This window comes from Heteronotia binoei, chromosome 4 (assembly GCF_032191835.1).
Source record: "Heteronotia binoei isolate CCM8104 ecotype False Entrance Well chromosome 4, APGP_CSIRO_Hbin_v1, whole genome shotgun sequence".
In the NCBI taxonomy this organism is placed as follows: Eukaryota; Metazoa; Chordata; class Lepidosauria; order Squamata; family Gekkonidae; genus Heteronotia; species Heteronotia binoei.
Genome location: NC_083226.1, coordinates 138637759 through 138652611, shown reverse-complemented (window position 1 = coordinate 138652611; position 14853 = coordinate 138637759). Strand labels below are relative to the sequence as shown.

Below are 14853 nucleotides of genomic sequence, written 5' to 3'. Positions count from 1 at the left end.
TACCTTTAATGATAAACTACAGATTATCCTGTGAGAAACTCAGGTGGAGCCCTAAATATTTATTTATTTATTTATTTATTTTTATAATTTCTATCCCGCCCTTCCCAACAAGTGGCTCAGGGCGGCTCACAGCACGGAGTTCCACATAAATACAGTTTAAGCATAAATCAGTTAAAATAATTAATACATTTAAAATTTTAAAACATTTAAACCATTTAAACCATTTAAATATTTAAGACATTAGGGACAGCAACCTCTATTATAACTGCAACCTATTTATAACTATTATAAATAGGGAAACCACCTCGGATGACACACAGACTGCACCTCATTTGATACATCACACACACATATCCATCTTTGCTATCTGGCAGAGAGCCAGTTTGGTGTAGTGGTTAAGTATGCAGACTCTTATCTGGGAAAACCAGTTTTGATTCCCCACTCCTCCACTTGCACCTGCTGGAATGATCTTGAGTTAGCCATAGCTTTCACAGACGTTGTCCTTGAAAGGGCAGCTGCTGTGAAAGCCCTCTCAGACCCACTCACCTCACAGGGTGTCTGTTGGGGGCAGGGCCGGTGCATGGGGTTCTGCTGCCCGAGGCAGAACCCCGATGCGCGCCCATCCCTCTCTCGCGGGGGAAATTTTTGTGATGTCGTCATGTCAGTCACTGAAGCAGCGCTGAGGGATGGGGTAATTCCTCCAACCCTTCAGCACCCATAAACAATGAGCAGCGCTTTCTGTTGATGCGCCAGTGTTTAGTGAGGGTGGTCTTTAGTGACGCAAAGAATGAAGGCTTGCACACAGCAGTGGTAAAACTACTATATACAATGTATTTACACCTGCACTCTCCAAACCGACAGAATGCTCCGCTGCAACACCACCATACATAACCCACAAACAGTGAAGTGTCTCTGTACATTTATACAATTCATCCACCCAGGTGACCAATCAGCTTGCTGCTGAGTCATGCTGACATTGTCCAGGCTGATGCAATCTGGCAAGCAGCCACCTCCTGTCACCTAGATGATCTACCTGGCAGATCAGTTACTTTCACTTTCCCAGCATGTGCTTAGAAACTGTCATTGTCTTCCATAATACTGATACTTTTTCCGAGTTTGGAGAACGCTGAAGCCTGAAAGCATAATTGTTTCTGGGCACGGAGGGGCCAGGGGAGTTCCTCCAACCCCTCAGCGTCCACTCGGAGGCTCAGGGACAACGTGAGCGGGGAGGAGGTACCTGTTGGGAGCTGACACCCTAGGCAATTGCCTAGGTCATCTACTCCCACACACCATCCCTGTGTGGGGGGAGAAGATATTGGAGATTGTAAGCCACTCTGAGTCTCTGATTCAGAGAGAAGGGCAGGGTATAAATCTGCAGTCGTCGTCGTCGTCTTCTGCAAACATACCCTCTGCAGCAATGACTAGTATTTGCATAGCACTTCCAGTGTTCACAGTAATCTATACAACAACCTTTTGAGGCCATGGTCCCCAGCCTTTTTGAGCCTTTGGAATTCTGACACAGTATGGTGGGTGTTCCTACAAAATCACTGTTGCAGTGTACTTCTATTTATTTATTTATTTATTTAAGATTTATATCCCGCCCTTCCCACAAGTGAAGATCCCACAATGAAGATCTTTGTGCTCTGCTGAAAGCTGCTGCCGAAGTAACATTTTAAAAAATCTGTACAGCCAACCAGTAGCCAGTCTGAAGCCTTGCTCCTGCCCCTTCTGTGTTCTGAAAACACACGACAGACAACAAGAAAGTTGTCATTGGGTGCTGTGACACCCATGAGTACCATGCTGGGGGATTCCTGTTTTAAGGTGCAGCTGTGCTATTATCCCCACATTACAGATGAAGAACAAGGGCTGACAGAGGATGTCTTGCTTAAGCCCTCCTAGTGAATTTATGACTGAGTCTGGAACGTCCAGTCTCCAGGACCACATTTTAAGTCAGGACTTTCCACCAGGTAGCTGGTGAACTGCCAATCTGGCTGCTGCAGGGTAGTTCATGCATGTGCTAGAAGACCCAGGAAAAGACTTTTGGAATTCTGACACAAGGTGGTGGGCACAACCACAAAATGGCTGTTGCAAGAGATGGAACCAACCATGAAATGTCAGGAAGTGAGCTCATGCCTTTTCAAATAAATATATTGTTTAAAAATATTTTCTTGCATACACACAGCTTCTCTTTAATGAAGATCCTTATGCTATGATGACACAGTCAAATCCCACAGCCAGTCAAGTCTTCAGTGGCCAATCAGAAGCCCTGCTGGGCAAAAGCCTCATCTGGTCCTGCCCAGTTTCTAAAAACACTTATTGGGCTCCAGGAAAGGTGTCAGCAGGTTCCATAGGACCCACTGGGAACCCCTGTTATATACCAACCAAGCTTATACTGTCTGTCTTCTATGTTATACAAAATGAATTTACAACAGTGTGTCTAGTATAAAAGATGTGCATCATAAGAAACGTAAAACTAACTCTGGGATACTTGTTATTGTGAAAAACCTTACTGAATCATCTAGCAGAAAACAAATTATTGACTAATTTGATACTTGTGAAGCACTGTGCTGACATCCTTAATTACCCAGTTCTTCAGTGAACAAGCGTATAAAAAACTAAGATTACATTCAGACATCACAATAAACTAGTTTATTAAATCATGGCTTGTAGAATAAATTTTTTGCTGATCTATTAGGTGTAAGTGATAGATCCCTAATTGTATGTAAACCTTGTTTAGTTTGCTTCCTGTCTCCTCTCTTCATCAAGGGCTTCTTGTTCATGGGGCAATCTGTGTAGCTTTCATTGCCAGTGGGAATGCAGAAGTATTTGTAGTGGCAGCAGATAATCCACGGTTGTTTTCTGCACGTTTTCCTTGCCTTAGCCTCCTACACCAGACATTCCCTCCCCCAACAGCAGGGGGCTCTCTCAGACTTTTTGAAAATAGGCAATTGTCATATCACTATCAGTATTAGAATGTTATGTGGGGTGATTTGAGGAAGGAAAGTGATGGTGATGTGGGTGGAACCTGTAAAATTTAGCACCTTCACATCTGCATGGCGTATAACATGCTTTGACTGGGATCTTTCCAAAAAGATCTTACCAAACCAGGTTTGGGAAATATCACAGCAAAGTAGGAAAATGGAAAGTGGATGGTTAGGAGGTGATAATATGTGGTTACTCAAACAACCCAGCTCTGATTTAAACATCCAACTGGAGTAAAATGTCCATGTGGAAGCAGCCAGTGAGTACATTCTTCCTATGCTCCGTAGTCAGAAGAATGCAAAGGGCAGTCCTATTCAACAAATTGTGATTACTGAATCTGAGACATTACAAGAAGCCCCAATTAGTTCAAACTGTGGCTAACAAAATAGCTACATATGAACACATGAAGCTGCCTTATATTGAATCAACCCATGGTCTATCAGGCTTCGTATTGTCTACTCTGACTGGCAGTGGCTCTCCAGGATCACAGGAAGGAGTTTTTCACATCACCTTCTGACAGACCTTTTAACTGGAGATGCAGGAACTAAATCTGGGACCTTCTGCATGAAAAACAGATGCTGTACCACTAATCCATGGCACTCCTTCCTTGCCTTTGCCTCCAAGTTTCATATCCTGTTTTGATGCCCAGAAATAAACCCCAGTTTGTTGGACCTCCTACATTCTGAGCTGCCAAAACTAACCAGAGTTTGATCAAACTGTGAACTATAAACTGTGATTTATCATGATGACTGAATGCAGTGTATTTTAATCTTCTTATTTGACATTATAGCAAGATAATAGTTTATTGTCTAGCAAAATTTAGAAAACAAATGAGAAAACTTCATTATTCAACAGGCTGAGGTACAGTATGTTTCAGAACCGACTTTATTTTTTATTTGTATTCATTTCCAGTTGTACAATTGCCATTCCTCGTATTGACCACAGAAGATCTACTCCATATGTCTCTATTTTTCTGATTAGCAGTTAATTTCACTAAAGTGTAGATCTCCTTTATTTTCTTGTAGTTTAGGGATAATTTTCTTGTTTCCGTTGACTGGCACAAACCACCCTTGCAGCAGTAATCATATATAGGGCAACCTTTTGCTGAACTCCAGGGATATCATGTAGGTAATTTAGCAACAGTGCCTCTGGTTTATAGGGGATTTGTTTTTCCAGCCTGTATGATATAATTTTCATCACTTGTTTCCAATAGCTGGAGGCATGTATGCATGTCTACCACATGTGAAGAAGCCCGCCTTCTTTAGAAAACCAGCATATGCTAGTACCGGTCTTACAGATCTTTGCCAACATTATAGGAGTTAAATGTAATCTGTAAATCATTTTCAACAGGTTTTCTCTAAAGGAGAGGCAAACTGTAAATGTAGTACCATGGTTAAAGATAAATTTCCATTTTGAGTAATCTAAGTTGTTATCTGTTTATTTGTTTGTCACCTAATACAAAAGTTTCAATCAGGTTTGAGTGTCATTTTCATTAAACTAGGCTACATACTGGAAATAAAAAAATTATAATCTGCTAGTAACAATTCTTCATATTCTGTTATAGGTTTTAAAATAGCATTTTTGAATCAGTACACGAAAATAAAAAAGGCTTTGTGTGTATTTGTGATGTACAGGTTTCTAGACATGTTGTCTAGACAAATGAGACAGAGAAGTTAGTTTTCAAATGATCACAACATTCTGTGGAAGAAAACAATTTAGTGGTTGAAGGCTCCTCTTGTTTCAGTTCGGTCTTCTACAAAGGAAGGATTTTGGATGCAGCTAAATTACCATCAAGATTATATTTTACAGATGTAACTAGCTTCGGATCTAAGAGACATATTACATATATTCTTTTCACTGTGGTTTTATGAGCATCAGCAGACTGCCACCTCCATGAGTCTTTATACTTCCACCTTGGGGACTGAGCAGAGCACTTGGGGATATCAATTGTATGAACAGAACAGGAAGTCTTGACACAAGAAGAGAGTAAGCAGGAATCCTCAATAGATACTTTTGGTGAATGCAGAATATCTTTGTAGAATGTACTGCAGAGTGAGTTTTTCATATGCTTGGAGGAAGACCTGAGGATGAAATCTTATGAGTTTGGGCTCCACTTATGAAAGCTTATGAGAGCTTGGGCTCCACTGAACTTCTGCCATAGAAATTTTGCTTGGCAAGACCAAGTAGAGAACTGGTGTAGAGAATACAGGGATAGAGCTCGGCAGCAAGAACCTCCACCTGGTTTCCAGCTGGAGGTCAGGTGTGGGCCAAAAGGTTCCTTGTGCCTCAGATGTAGAAGAGGGGGGGTTGTGCTCATCTGGGTCCTCTTTCTCCTCTGGTCAGAGCACTCCCTGGTTGTCCCTTCTGGCCCTCTCTTTGTGCTGGCTCTGAGATAGGGGCAGCTTCAAACAACTCCTCCCTGGCCTGGGAGACTTTACAAACTCCACCCCCTGTTGCTTGTGCCACTTGGCCCCTTACAGGCTTCTTCCACCTCCCACCAGCTGAAACGCTGCCCCCCTCATCCTTTCCTAGCCAATCACCTCCCTGGTTGAATCCCCACCCCTTTGTTGGGATGGGCTCTTGTGTCTTGCCTGTGTATTCCTGCTGGGTTGCAGAGCTGTAACTTCCAGCCAAACTTCCACTGGCCAGCTGAGCTGTAGAACAGCCGCTAGCTGTTGTCAGGCTGTGTTTCTATCATTCTGGGATGGCCTGTTGGATCCTCTGGGGCAGCCTTGCCACAGTAAAGTGGCATTGAATGGGACGGGGTAGAGTGCCCTGCCTGCTCCCGGACAGACCATTTATTTGATTCAATTAATTTGATTGTTTTTTTCAATGAGATTCAAGGCAGATTATGCAAAGCAATGCAATAAGTACGATATAATACATAACATAAGAGAAGCCATGTTGGATCAGGCCAATGGCCCATCAAGTCCAACACTCTGTGTCACACAATGGCAAAAAATTTTATATACACACATACACTGTGGCTAATAGCCACTGATGGACCTGTGCTCCATATATTTATCTAAACCCTTCTTGAAGGTGGCTATACTTGTGGCCGCCACCACCTCCTGTGGCAGTGAATTCCACATGTTAATCACCCTTTGGGTGAAGAAGTACTTCCTTTTATCCGTTTTAACCTGTCTACTCAACAATTTCATTGAATGCCCACGAGTTCTTGTATTGTGAGAAAGGGAGAAAAGTACTTCTTTCTCTACTTTCTCCATCTTTTCTCCTACTTTCTCAATACAATTAGAAAACACTGCAAATAAGGACACTATAGTACATAAACAATGCAATGAAGCCAGATTGCAAAATTAAGAACAAAAAGTATAGAATATGCAATGGACGATATGATGAACTACCTAAAATTTCACCTAATGTTACTACTGCCTATTTCCTTGTTTCAGAAATTAATAATTCTGTTTTACACATTCTTTGGAATGACGAAAACTAGAGTGACAGATGGGAAAAGACTGAGAAGTCCTGATCAAATTTGTTAATCAGTATGCTCTAGGATCATGGCAATACTGAACTAAATTACAGTTCAGAGAACAGACCTGGACAATCACCCCTATGCCTCAAATAACATAGAACTATGGCACCCTTTGTTATAGTGGTTTACAAGAGTCCTATTAGATCAGACTGAGATCCATGTATTCCAGCATCTTGTTTCCAGAAGTTGCTAAGCTGATGCGTCTGGCTAGCCCATCTATGGAGCTTTCTCTTGTTTATTTCCCAGCAGCCTCCTCTGTAAATTTTCATGGTTAGAGGCTGTTGATAGACTCATCCAACAACTTTCTCTGACACCCATTTTAAAATATCTAAGTCAGTGGCCATAAGCATATCTTGAGTCAATAAGCGACTGTCTTATACTAAATCAGGCCCACCTAAATTAGTAATTGAGTGACTCCAGAAGGCAGAGAAAAACTGAGGTAGAAATGTCACTGGTTTCCGCAGGTGTTATCTGAGAATCTTTTAAGTGAAAACATCACCTGGAGCTTTTATTTCTCTAGTAATTGCCATTTATTACAATGGCTGTGAATTGCACACCAAAATGAACACTTCTAAGAAATATCTATTACCTCTGTTCTTGGCATCACAGCATTTTAAAGAGAAGTGGTAATTTTCTTGCAGTAATTTTATCTGAGTGCCCTGACACTACTTCCTTATGTAGAAAGCCAGGAGGAAGTTACAGAGATCATTTCATTATGATCTCTCTCTCTCTCAAATAATGGAAAGATATGGATCTTAAAGGTCACAGCTGTAGAAATACATAGAGTAAAATATCTGAACCATGCCCCTTATAGATCAGCTGTAAATCACATTCATGAAGCCCAAACGCTTGATTTAATTTGTACTTTTTATCTGTTCCTTAATTGATGAGAAAACAAGTAAAGGCAAATTTAAATGCTTGCATCTATAACCTTGTCACAGCCATCTGACTAATCGTTTATCATCATTATCTTTGCTCTCAGCCAGCAGACTTCATAGGAAAGCAAGCACTGAAGCAGTTTATTGAAAAGGGGCTGCAGCGGCAGCTTGTGTATCTCACTTTGGAAACAGATAACGTTGATCCAGAAGGAAATGAAAGTGTCTGGTATAATAACAAGGCAAGTAGCTGTAGATTGTATTTCAACTGAACCCAGAGCAGATTGGTTTCCTGTACGTACATACATACGTAACTGGCCCCAGCGTTATGAGCCGTGGCGGGATGGCTCAGGCTGAGTCGTCTGAAGCTGAACCCAACGAAAACAGAAGTCCTTTGTCTGAGTTGTGGTGGCCTGGGAAGGGAAATCCCTTTACCAGCCTTTGATGGGGCGCCACTGATATCGGCACCTAAAGTCAAGAGCTTGGGGGTGCTACTGGAACCCACATTGGCTATGGAGGCCCAGATAGCAGCCACTGCGAGATCCACCTTTTTCCATCTTAGGCGGGCACGACAGCTGGCACCCTTCCTAGAGCACAGTGACTTAGCAACAGTGATTCATGCTACGGTCACCTCGAGACTAGACTACTGTAATGCCCTCTACATGGGGCTGCCCATGTCTCAAATCCAGAAACTGCAGCTGGTGCAGAATGCTGCAGCCAGGCTGTTACTGGGTCTCTCTATTTGGGATCATGTGCAGCCGGGGCTGCGGAGACTGCACTGGCTGCCGATAGTATTCCAGATTCGCTACAAGGTGCTGGTTATTACTTTTAAAGCCCTATATGACCGAGGTCCTGTCTACCTTAGGGACCGTCTCTCCCCACATATTCCCCAGAGGGTACTGATATCTGGATCACAAAATCTATTAGAAATCCCCGGGCCGAGGGAGGTGAGATTGAAGGCAACCCGAGAATGAGACTTCTCTATTGCTGCCCCTCACTGGTGGAACCAACTCCCTGATGATGTTAGAGCCTTGAGGGACCTTGCCCAATTCCACAAGGCTTTTAAAACAACACTTTTTCAAATGGCCTTCAACTAAAGTACAGAGCTGCTTAACATCATGGTATGGAATTTAGCACCAAAACTGTTTTTAAAATCTGTTCAATATTTAAAGTGTAATTGTTAATTTTAATTGATCTTACTGTAATTGTTTTTATTGCTTTATGGTTTTATTGTTTTATTGTGGATATATAATGATGTTGTTAGCCGCCTTGAGCCTGCTTCGGCGGGGAGGGCAGGATATAAATGCGAAAAATAAATAAATAATAATAAATATGTGTAAAATCAGCAAGGACAGTTTGACCAAATAGAGGGTTTTTTGAAAAGTATTATAAATGCCAAGGGTGCGTTTATACCAGCATCGTTTATCTCAGTTTCCTGCTAGCCTTTGTTCTCCAAGGGACCGTGCACATCCCAGGGCAAGGGACTGTTTGCACACACTTCCTGGTTTCTTTGTGCAATTGGTACAGGCACAGTTTCTGCCATTCTACGTCCTGGTCAATGTCCTGATCTTTCACAATCAAAGCATTTTAGTTATTGTGAATTTACACACAATTGCATTTGTAGGCACATTTGTAGAAACCCACTATTTTTAAAAAACTAAATGCACATAATTAGGAGAAAGTGAGTGGGAATGGCATAGTTTAGTCCAAAGTCCAATACTGTCAGATCTCAGAAGGTAAGCAAGGTCAGTAATTTGATGGAAGACCACCAGGGAAGGTTTTGTAGAGGAAGGCAGAGGCAAAACACCTCTACTTAATCTCTTGCCTTAAAAACCCTGTGGGGTCATCATTAATTGGGTGTGACTTGACAGCAGATCACACAATTCCAGAAGGGCAAAATAATTGCAAAATATTATTTCAGTGTAAAGTACATGTTGGTATCTGAACAAAGAAGTAAGAAGAGTTCTGGTGGGAAGATAACCTGAAATGTTAATTATATAGGATGGCAACATACCTGCCTTACTACACACATTGCCCAATTCAGATGAAGCAAATTATAAGTGGGGAAAGAGAAGGCAGGAAAGGATGCTGAACTCTCCCCTCAACTGCCAGTTTTGCTTACAACTCCTTTTTGTCAAGAACTGGAAGGCAGCAGTTTGGCAGAAATCCCAGGCAACCTACACAGGTCAGACTGAGGATCTTGCTCAGAATCAGTAATTATGTGGACCAGATAGGGACTCTATTGGACCATCAAGCCATCTAGTTTGGTTGGACTGAAAATTGCAGTATAACCTATCAGGAGGGAATATGGTGGAGACCAGGGAAGGCTTTTCCAGTGCTTCCCTTTGCTTGCATGCTCTCCAGTAGTGCAGAGGAAAAGTCACGCAGGTCTTACCTGTTACTTTCTACAGTTCAAAACTACTGGTGCCTTACATCTCCCCCAGCTGTCCTTCTATAAGCCTCACCTGGAGAAAATGGCTAGAGGAAGGTGGCTGTGAGCAAACAACAGAAGGCAAGGAATAGGTTCAAGACACATACACAGATCCTTCTGTCCAATACATTTCTGTTTTCAGTTGCAACAGCCTTATTTATACAAATGCAGGCCTCAGATTCAGCAGGAGCTCACACAGGAGCACAGCTCCTGAACCTTTCTGACAGTTCCCCCTCTTCCTCCTGACCTACCTTGTCCATTGAATAGTAGGTGCAGCTGCATAACAATCACTGGATTAGGAGATCAGGCAGCCAGCCAGCCACCAGGAGCTTTGCCACACCCCCAGCAGTCTTCATTATCCCCCGGAGAAGCCCATAACACCCTTTCTTATGTGATTTTGGGTAGTGGGTAACTTGCTGGTCTTTTGACTGGGGTGGGGGGCGCTCATGACATCAAGGCCTGCTTGGGCTAGCTGGATCTCTAGCCAGCCCAAGCAGGCCTCGCTCACCTAGGGCTCTCCTTTCTTGCATTGGGTTGCTTTTGGCTTGGCGGGGGGGGTTATGCTAATGAGCTCCACCACCTATTTTTCTACAAAACGGCCCCTGTACAAATGTGACTTGACATACCATAAAACATAGACTGCGCTACCATTACATTAGCTAGCCCCTAGGATTCCCAAATCCTAGAGAAAGATAGAAATTAAATGGAAAATTTCTTACACTATTGGGATTCTTACACTATTGTAAAACTATGTACCTTTTCCATATAACTGTAATCTGTAAAGTATCAAAAGGAATAATAAGTTCTTGTGGAATTTAATGTATTTATTTGGGGGTGGGGGGAGGTTGATGGTTTAATGGTCATTTGGAACGGATTGACATAAAGCAGTGATGCTGCATAGGTCCAAAGAATAGGTGATATTGGTGATATTACTTTATCTGAATCCAAATTAGTTCAGTGACAATATTGTAGGTATTGTAGTTGCTGTTCTGAGCTTCCTAGAAAAGAAGGACATTTCCAGCTTTTTCTGATTGGATAAAAAGATCCAGTATAAGATCTGCTGTGTTATGTGCAATCACATATTTGACATTATAATGCATATTTAATAACCCAAGCTACATCAGTTATAGTGAGCTTTCATGCAAGATTTGTTATTTGGTTAATTTTTCAGGTAATTGGAAATACTACATCTGGAAGTTACAGCTACAGTATTAATCAGAGTCTGGCTTTTGCATATGTGCCTGTGGAACTCAGTAGGGTTGGACAGAAGCTTGAAGTTGAACTACTTGGAAGGAATTACCCAGCCACTGTAGTGCAAGAACCACTGGTGATGACAGAACCAACACGAACTCGTCTTCAGAAGAAGGGAGGGAGTGCAAAAGGCTAAACAAGGCAGACACATCATGCTTCAGGAGGCTGTATGTGATTTACCTATAAAATATGGTATCATTCACAGTTGTTTCCTGTATGTTTCCCACTTTTTATGCACAATGAGGATTCTGGTCAGTAAACTTACTGAGCACTAAGGAAGAAAGAGAGGTCTGCTTTTCATAAGTTTCTCATGAATCATGAAGAAAGATTTTAGGTTCAAAATATTTATTTCTGATTTACTTTTAATCACCTTATCTTAACTGTTCTCCCTGATGTTTGATGTTCATATGAACATAAGAAGAGCTCTGCTGGATTAGACCAGTAGTCCATCTAGTCCAACATTCTGTTTCACATTCTGTTTTACGTAGTGGCCAACCAATTCCTCTGGAGGTCTGACAACTGAGCATAGTTCTTCCTCTGATGTTGCTTCCTGGTGCTGGTGTTTAGAGGCTGACTGCTTCTGAACGTGGAGGCTCCCTTTAGTCACTATGACTAGTAGCCACTGACAGACCCATCCCCCATTAATCTGTCTAACCTCTTTTAAAGACATCTATTCTTGTGGCTATCACTACACCCTCCAGCAGTAAATTCCTAATTTTTTTCCATATGAACAAAGACCAGGAATAGGTGAGGAAAGTTTAGAGAGATTTGCGCTACAATCTCCAGTTGCATCTCCAACAAAGTTGGGTAACAGCATAAACTAACAGACTGTATCTCTCTTTGGTGCTTTGTGCACAAATAAGCTTCGCTATGTAAAATGTGCACTAAAGAGGAAAACAGTTTTCACCAGGCAAGAGTAACAGCTGCCATAGTCTACTGTAGTTTAAACTACTGCTTGTGCTGTGTCCCCCTTTCTGAACAAAATGAATTCATACTAATGTATCTGGAGGTAAATGATGTGCACCATGTCATCTTCCCCAGCAGAACCTTGCTGCAAAGGCTGCCACAGAATAATTAAAATTCACCCATTATTCAGCTGTTGATCTGACACCAGCTGTTAAATTACTCCAGGGCGCTCAGAGCGCTTTACCACAAAGCAACCATTGCAAATGGCTTTGTGGACAAATTTAGAATATCATTTTGCAGCTTAGACCTTAGTGGAACTAGATGTTACTGCTTGTTTTCTTATGTGGGGCTGAAGATCTTTACTAAAGAACTAATCTGAGGTAGGAAGGATTAGTTAGTTTATTCATAGAATCATAGAGTTGGAAGGGACCTCCAAGGTCATCTAGTCTAGCCCCCTGCACAATGCAGGAAACTCACAAATACCTCCCCCTAAATTCACAGGATCTTCATTGCTGTCAGATGGCCATCTAGCCTCTGTTTAAAAACCTCCAAGGAAGGAGAGCCCACCACCTCCCGAGGAAGCCTGTTCCACTGAGGATCCGCTCTGTCAGGAAGTTCTTCCTAATGTTGAGCCAGAAATTCTTTTGATGTAATTTCAACCCATACATAAATATATGTAGTAAGACTTTTGAATATTTTGATTCCAGTGGCACTATTAAGAGCAACAGAGTTTTATCTAAGGCATAAGCTTTTGTGTAAATGCACACTTATTCAGATACAATGAAATGGACCTTATCAGTCCATACATATATGTAGAGGGTGAGGAGCATAATTAAAATAACAGATTCAAGATCTTAAAGGTGCCACTAGACTCAAACTTTGTTCCGCTACTTCAGACCAACAAGGCTACCCACCTTAATCTATCTTTTTGAATACCTTGTTCAACCAAGTTACTCCAACAAAGGTTTAGAGGGTGGAAAGAATTCAAATCAAGAAAATTCAAGGAAGAATATTCTCTTATGTATGTATTTTCCATACAAATGTAAGTGCCATCAAGTTGCAACTGACTTACGGTGACCCAAACAAGGGGTTTTCAAAGCAGTTGAGAAGCAGAGGCGGTTTGCTGTTGCCTTACTCTGCAGTCTTCTTTGATGATCTCCCATCCAAGTAGCAACCTGGCTTCTCTTTTGAGATCAGGTTGTACCATGCTGCCTTCCCGCCCTGTATGTAGTTTTAATAATTAACAGATAGATTAGATGAAAGTATGGGTTGGCACTTTGTGACACTGGGTAGTGTTGCTCCCTTTTCCCCTTGTGTGCCAAAAGTGAACTGATTCCATACTAGCAAACTGTGATTTGTCTTTGACCTGCAATTCCAGATTGCAACCCAGGTTCAAAACCAGATTTGCATCAATACTTTCAGTGTACAATGGAAAAAAGGAATAGTCAAGCCTGTAGCACCTTCCTGGCTCAAGCACCTGGTGCCAAATTACCGTGTGCCAATTACTGTCAAGCCTGTAGCACCTTCCTGGTTCAATCACCGTGCCCTAGTATTCAAAAATCACTCCAGGACTTTTCCAGCCATTTTAAAAATAACTGGTTTTATCTTTAGTACAAAACTTGTTAGCCTAATTTAGAAAGGACTGTGGTTAAGGCATGCATGGTTTTAAATAAATAAATAAATGTAGACGGACCCAGGTTCAATTTCCAGTTAAAGGATTTCAGGTGCTAACTGTTGGGAAAGAAAACTGTTCTCTTCTTGAGACCCTGATGGGCCACTGCCAGCCTGTCAGAGTAGACAATACTTTGATAAACCAGTTATCTGACACAGTAAATATCCATCCCCACAGAATGGATACATAGTGAAAGCCTTGATGAATGGGGAAGACCATTGTTTGCTGCTTTTTTAAAAAGAGCAGAAGATACATGCTAGAGGAGAAAGAGGATGCAAACTATGAAGAACTAAAATATAAGGATTTACAAAATACTGGTGTTATATTGCTGGAGGAGGAGGTAGCCTTGCTGATTTAATTGCATAAGGGTCATATTAGCATCCTTTTGTTTGATTTGTATGTTATCAGTGAAGTGAACAGTTTCAGGTTCAGTAACTGGCATCACTAATTATGTTGCAATGGAAAACTGTCACATTTCTAGAACTATGCTGCAATGGATACAATGCTAAAAAGTAATTGATATGCTAGTTGGAAGTTCTTCTCTCTCCCCTTGCCCCAACATAAAGAAGGTTTGAGGGCTAGGGAGACATGACACCCATTCAGTGGAAAACTGCCTTGAATAAAGTTGTTTTTGGTTTCCCACAACATATGAACATTTATTGTGTTATACATTGTTCATCTGTATTTCTAAAATTCAATATATTGTTAAATCAAAATGTTGTTTTAATTCTCCGGTATAAAATTATATGGAACTTTTGAGATGAGTTAAAATGTAATTCATTGTAATTTGTGAAGAGCTTGGATATTAAAGGATGCAAACAGTGTTTAAGAGGTTAGTCATGTTGTTTTGTAGTAGAACAGGTATTAGTCTAGTACCCAGGAGACCAACAAGATTTTTTGAGTATAAGCTTTTAAGAGTCCATGTTCCCGTTGTCACATACCAGTAAGAATGGAAATGTATGAATTCTTAAATGCCAGTCAGAAGGTGGAAAATGCGTTCCAAAGGAGGGACTCAGGATGCAGAGGTGCAATAAGTATTTTAACCAGCTTGATCAGAGCAGAGGATAAATGCTATGGGGCAGAAAATTTGTGTCTGTAGTAAGATAAAAATCCCATGTCTCTTTTCAGCCCTGATGGGGTACATGGTTCTGACCTTGTGAATGGACTCAAGTTCAGCAATTTCCCATTGCAATCTCCCTTCAAAGCTTCTCTGCTGAAGGACTGCCACTCTGAGGTCAGC

At 41.5% G+C, this 14853-nt stretch overlaps 1 protein-coding gene across 1 annotated transcript in view; it reads left to right on the top strand.

The window, feature by feature from the left end:
- The window catches only part of DMGDH (dimethylglycine dehydrogenase), a 72435-nt gene extending 57993 nt beyond the window's left edge, over positions 1-14442 (top strand). Inside the window, exons 15-16 of the mRNA XM_060235855.1 lie at positions 7461-7595; positions 10956-14442. Of these exons, the coding sequence (XP_060091838.1) occupies positions 7461-7595; positions 10956-11171 (351 nt within the window). The 3' untranslated portion in view covers positions 11172-14442. The remainder of the gene's footprint in view (positions 1-7460; positions 7596-10955) is intronic.
- The last annotated feature ends 411 nt before the right edge of the window (positions 14443-14853 follow it).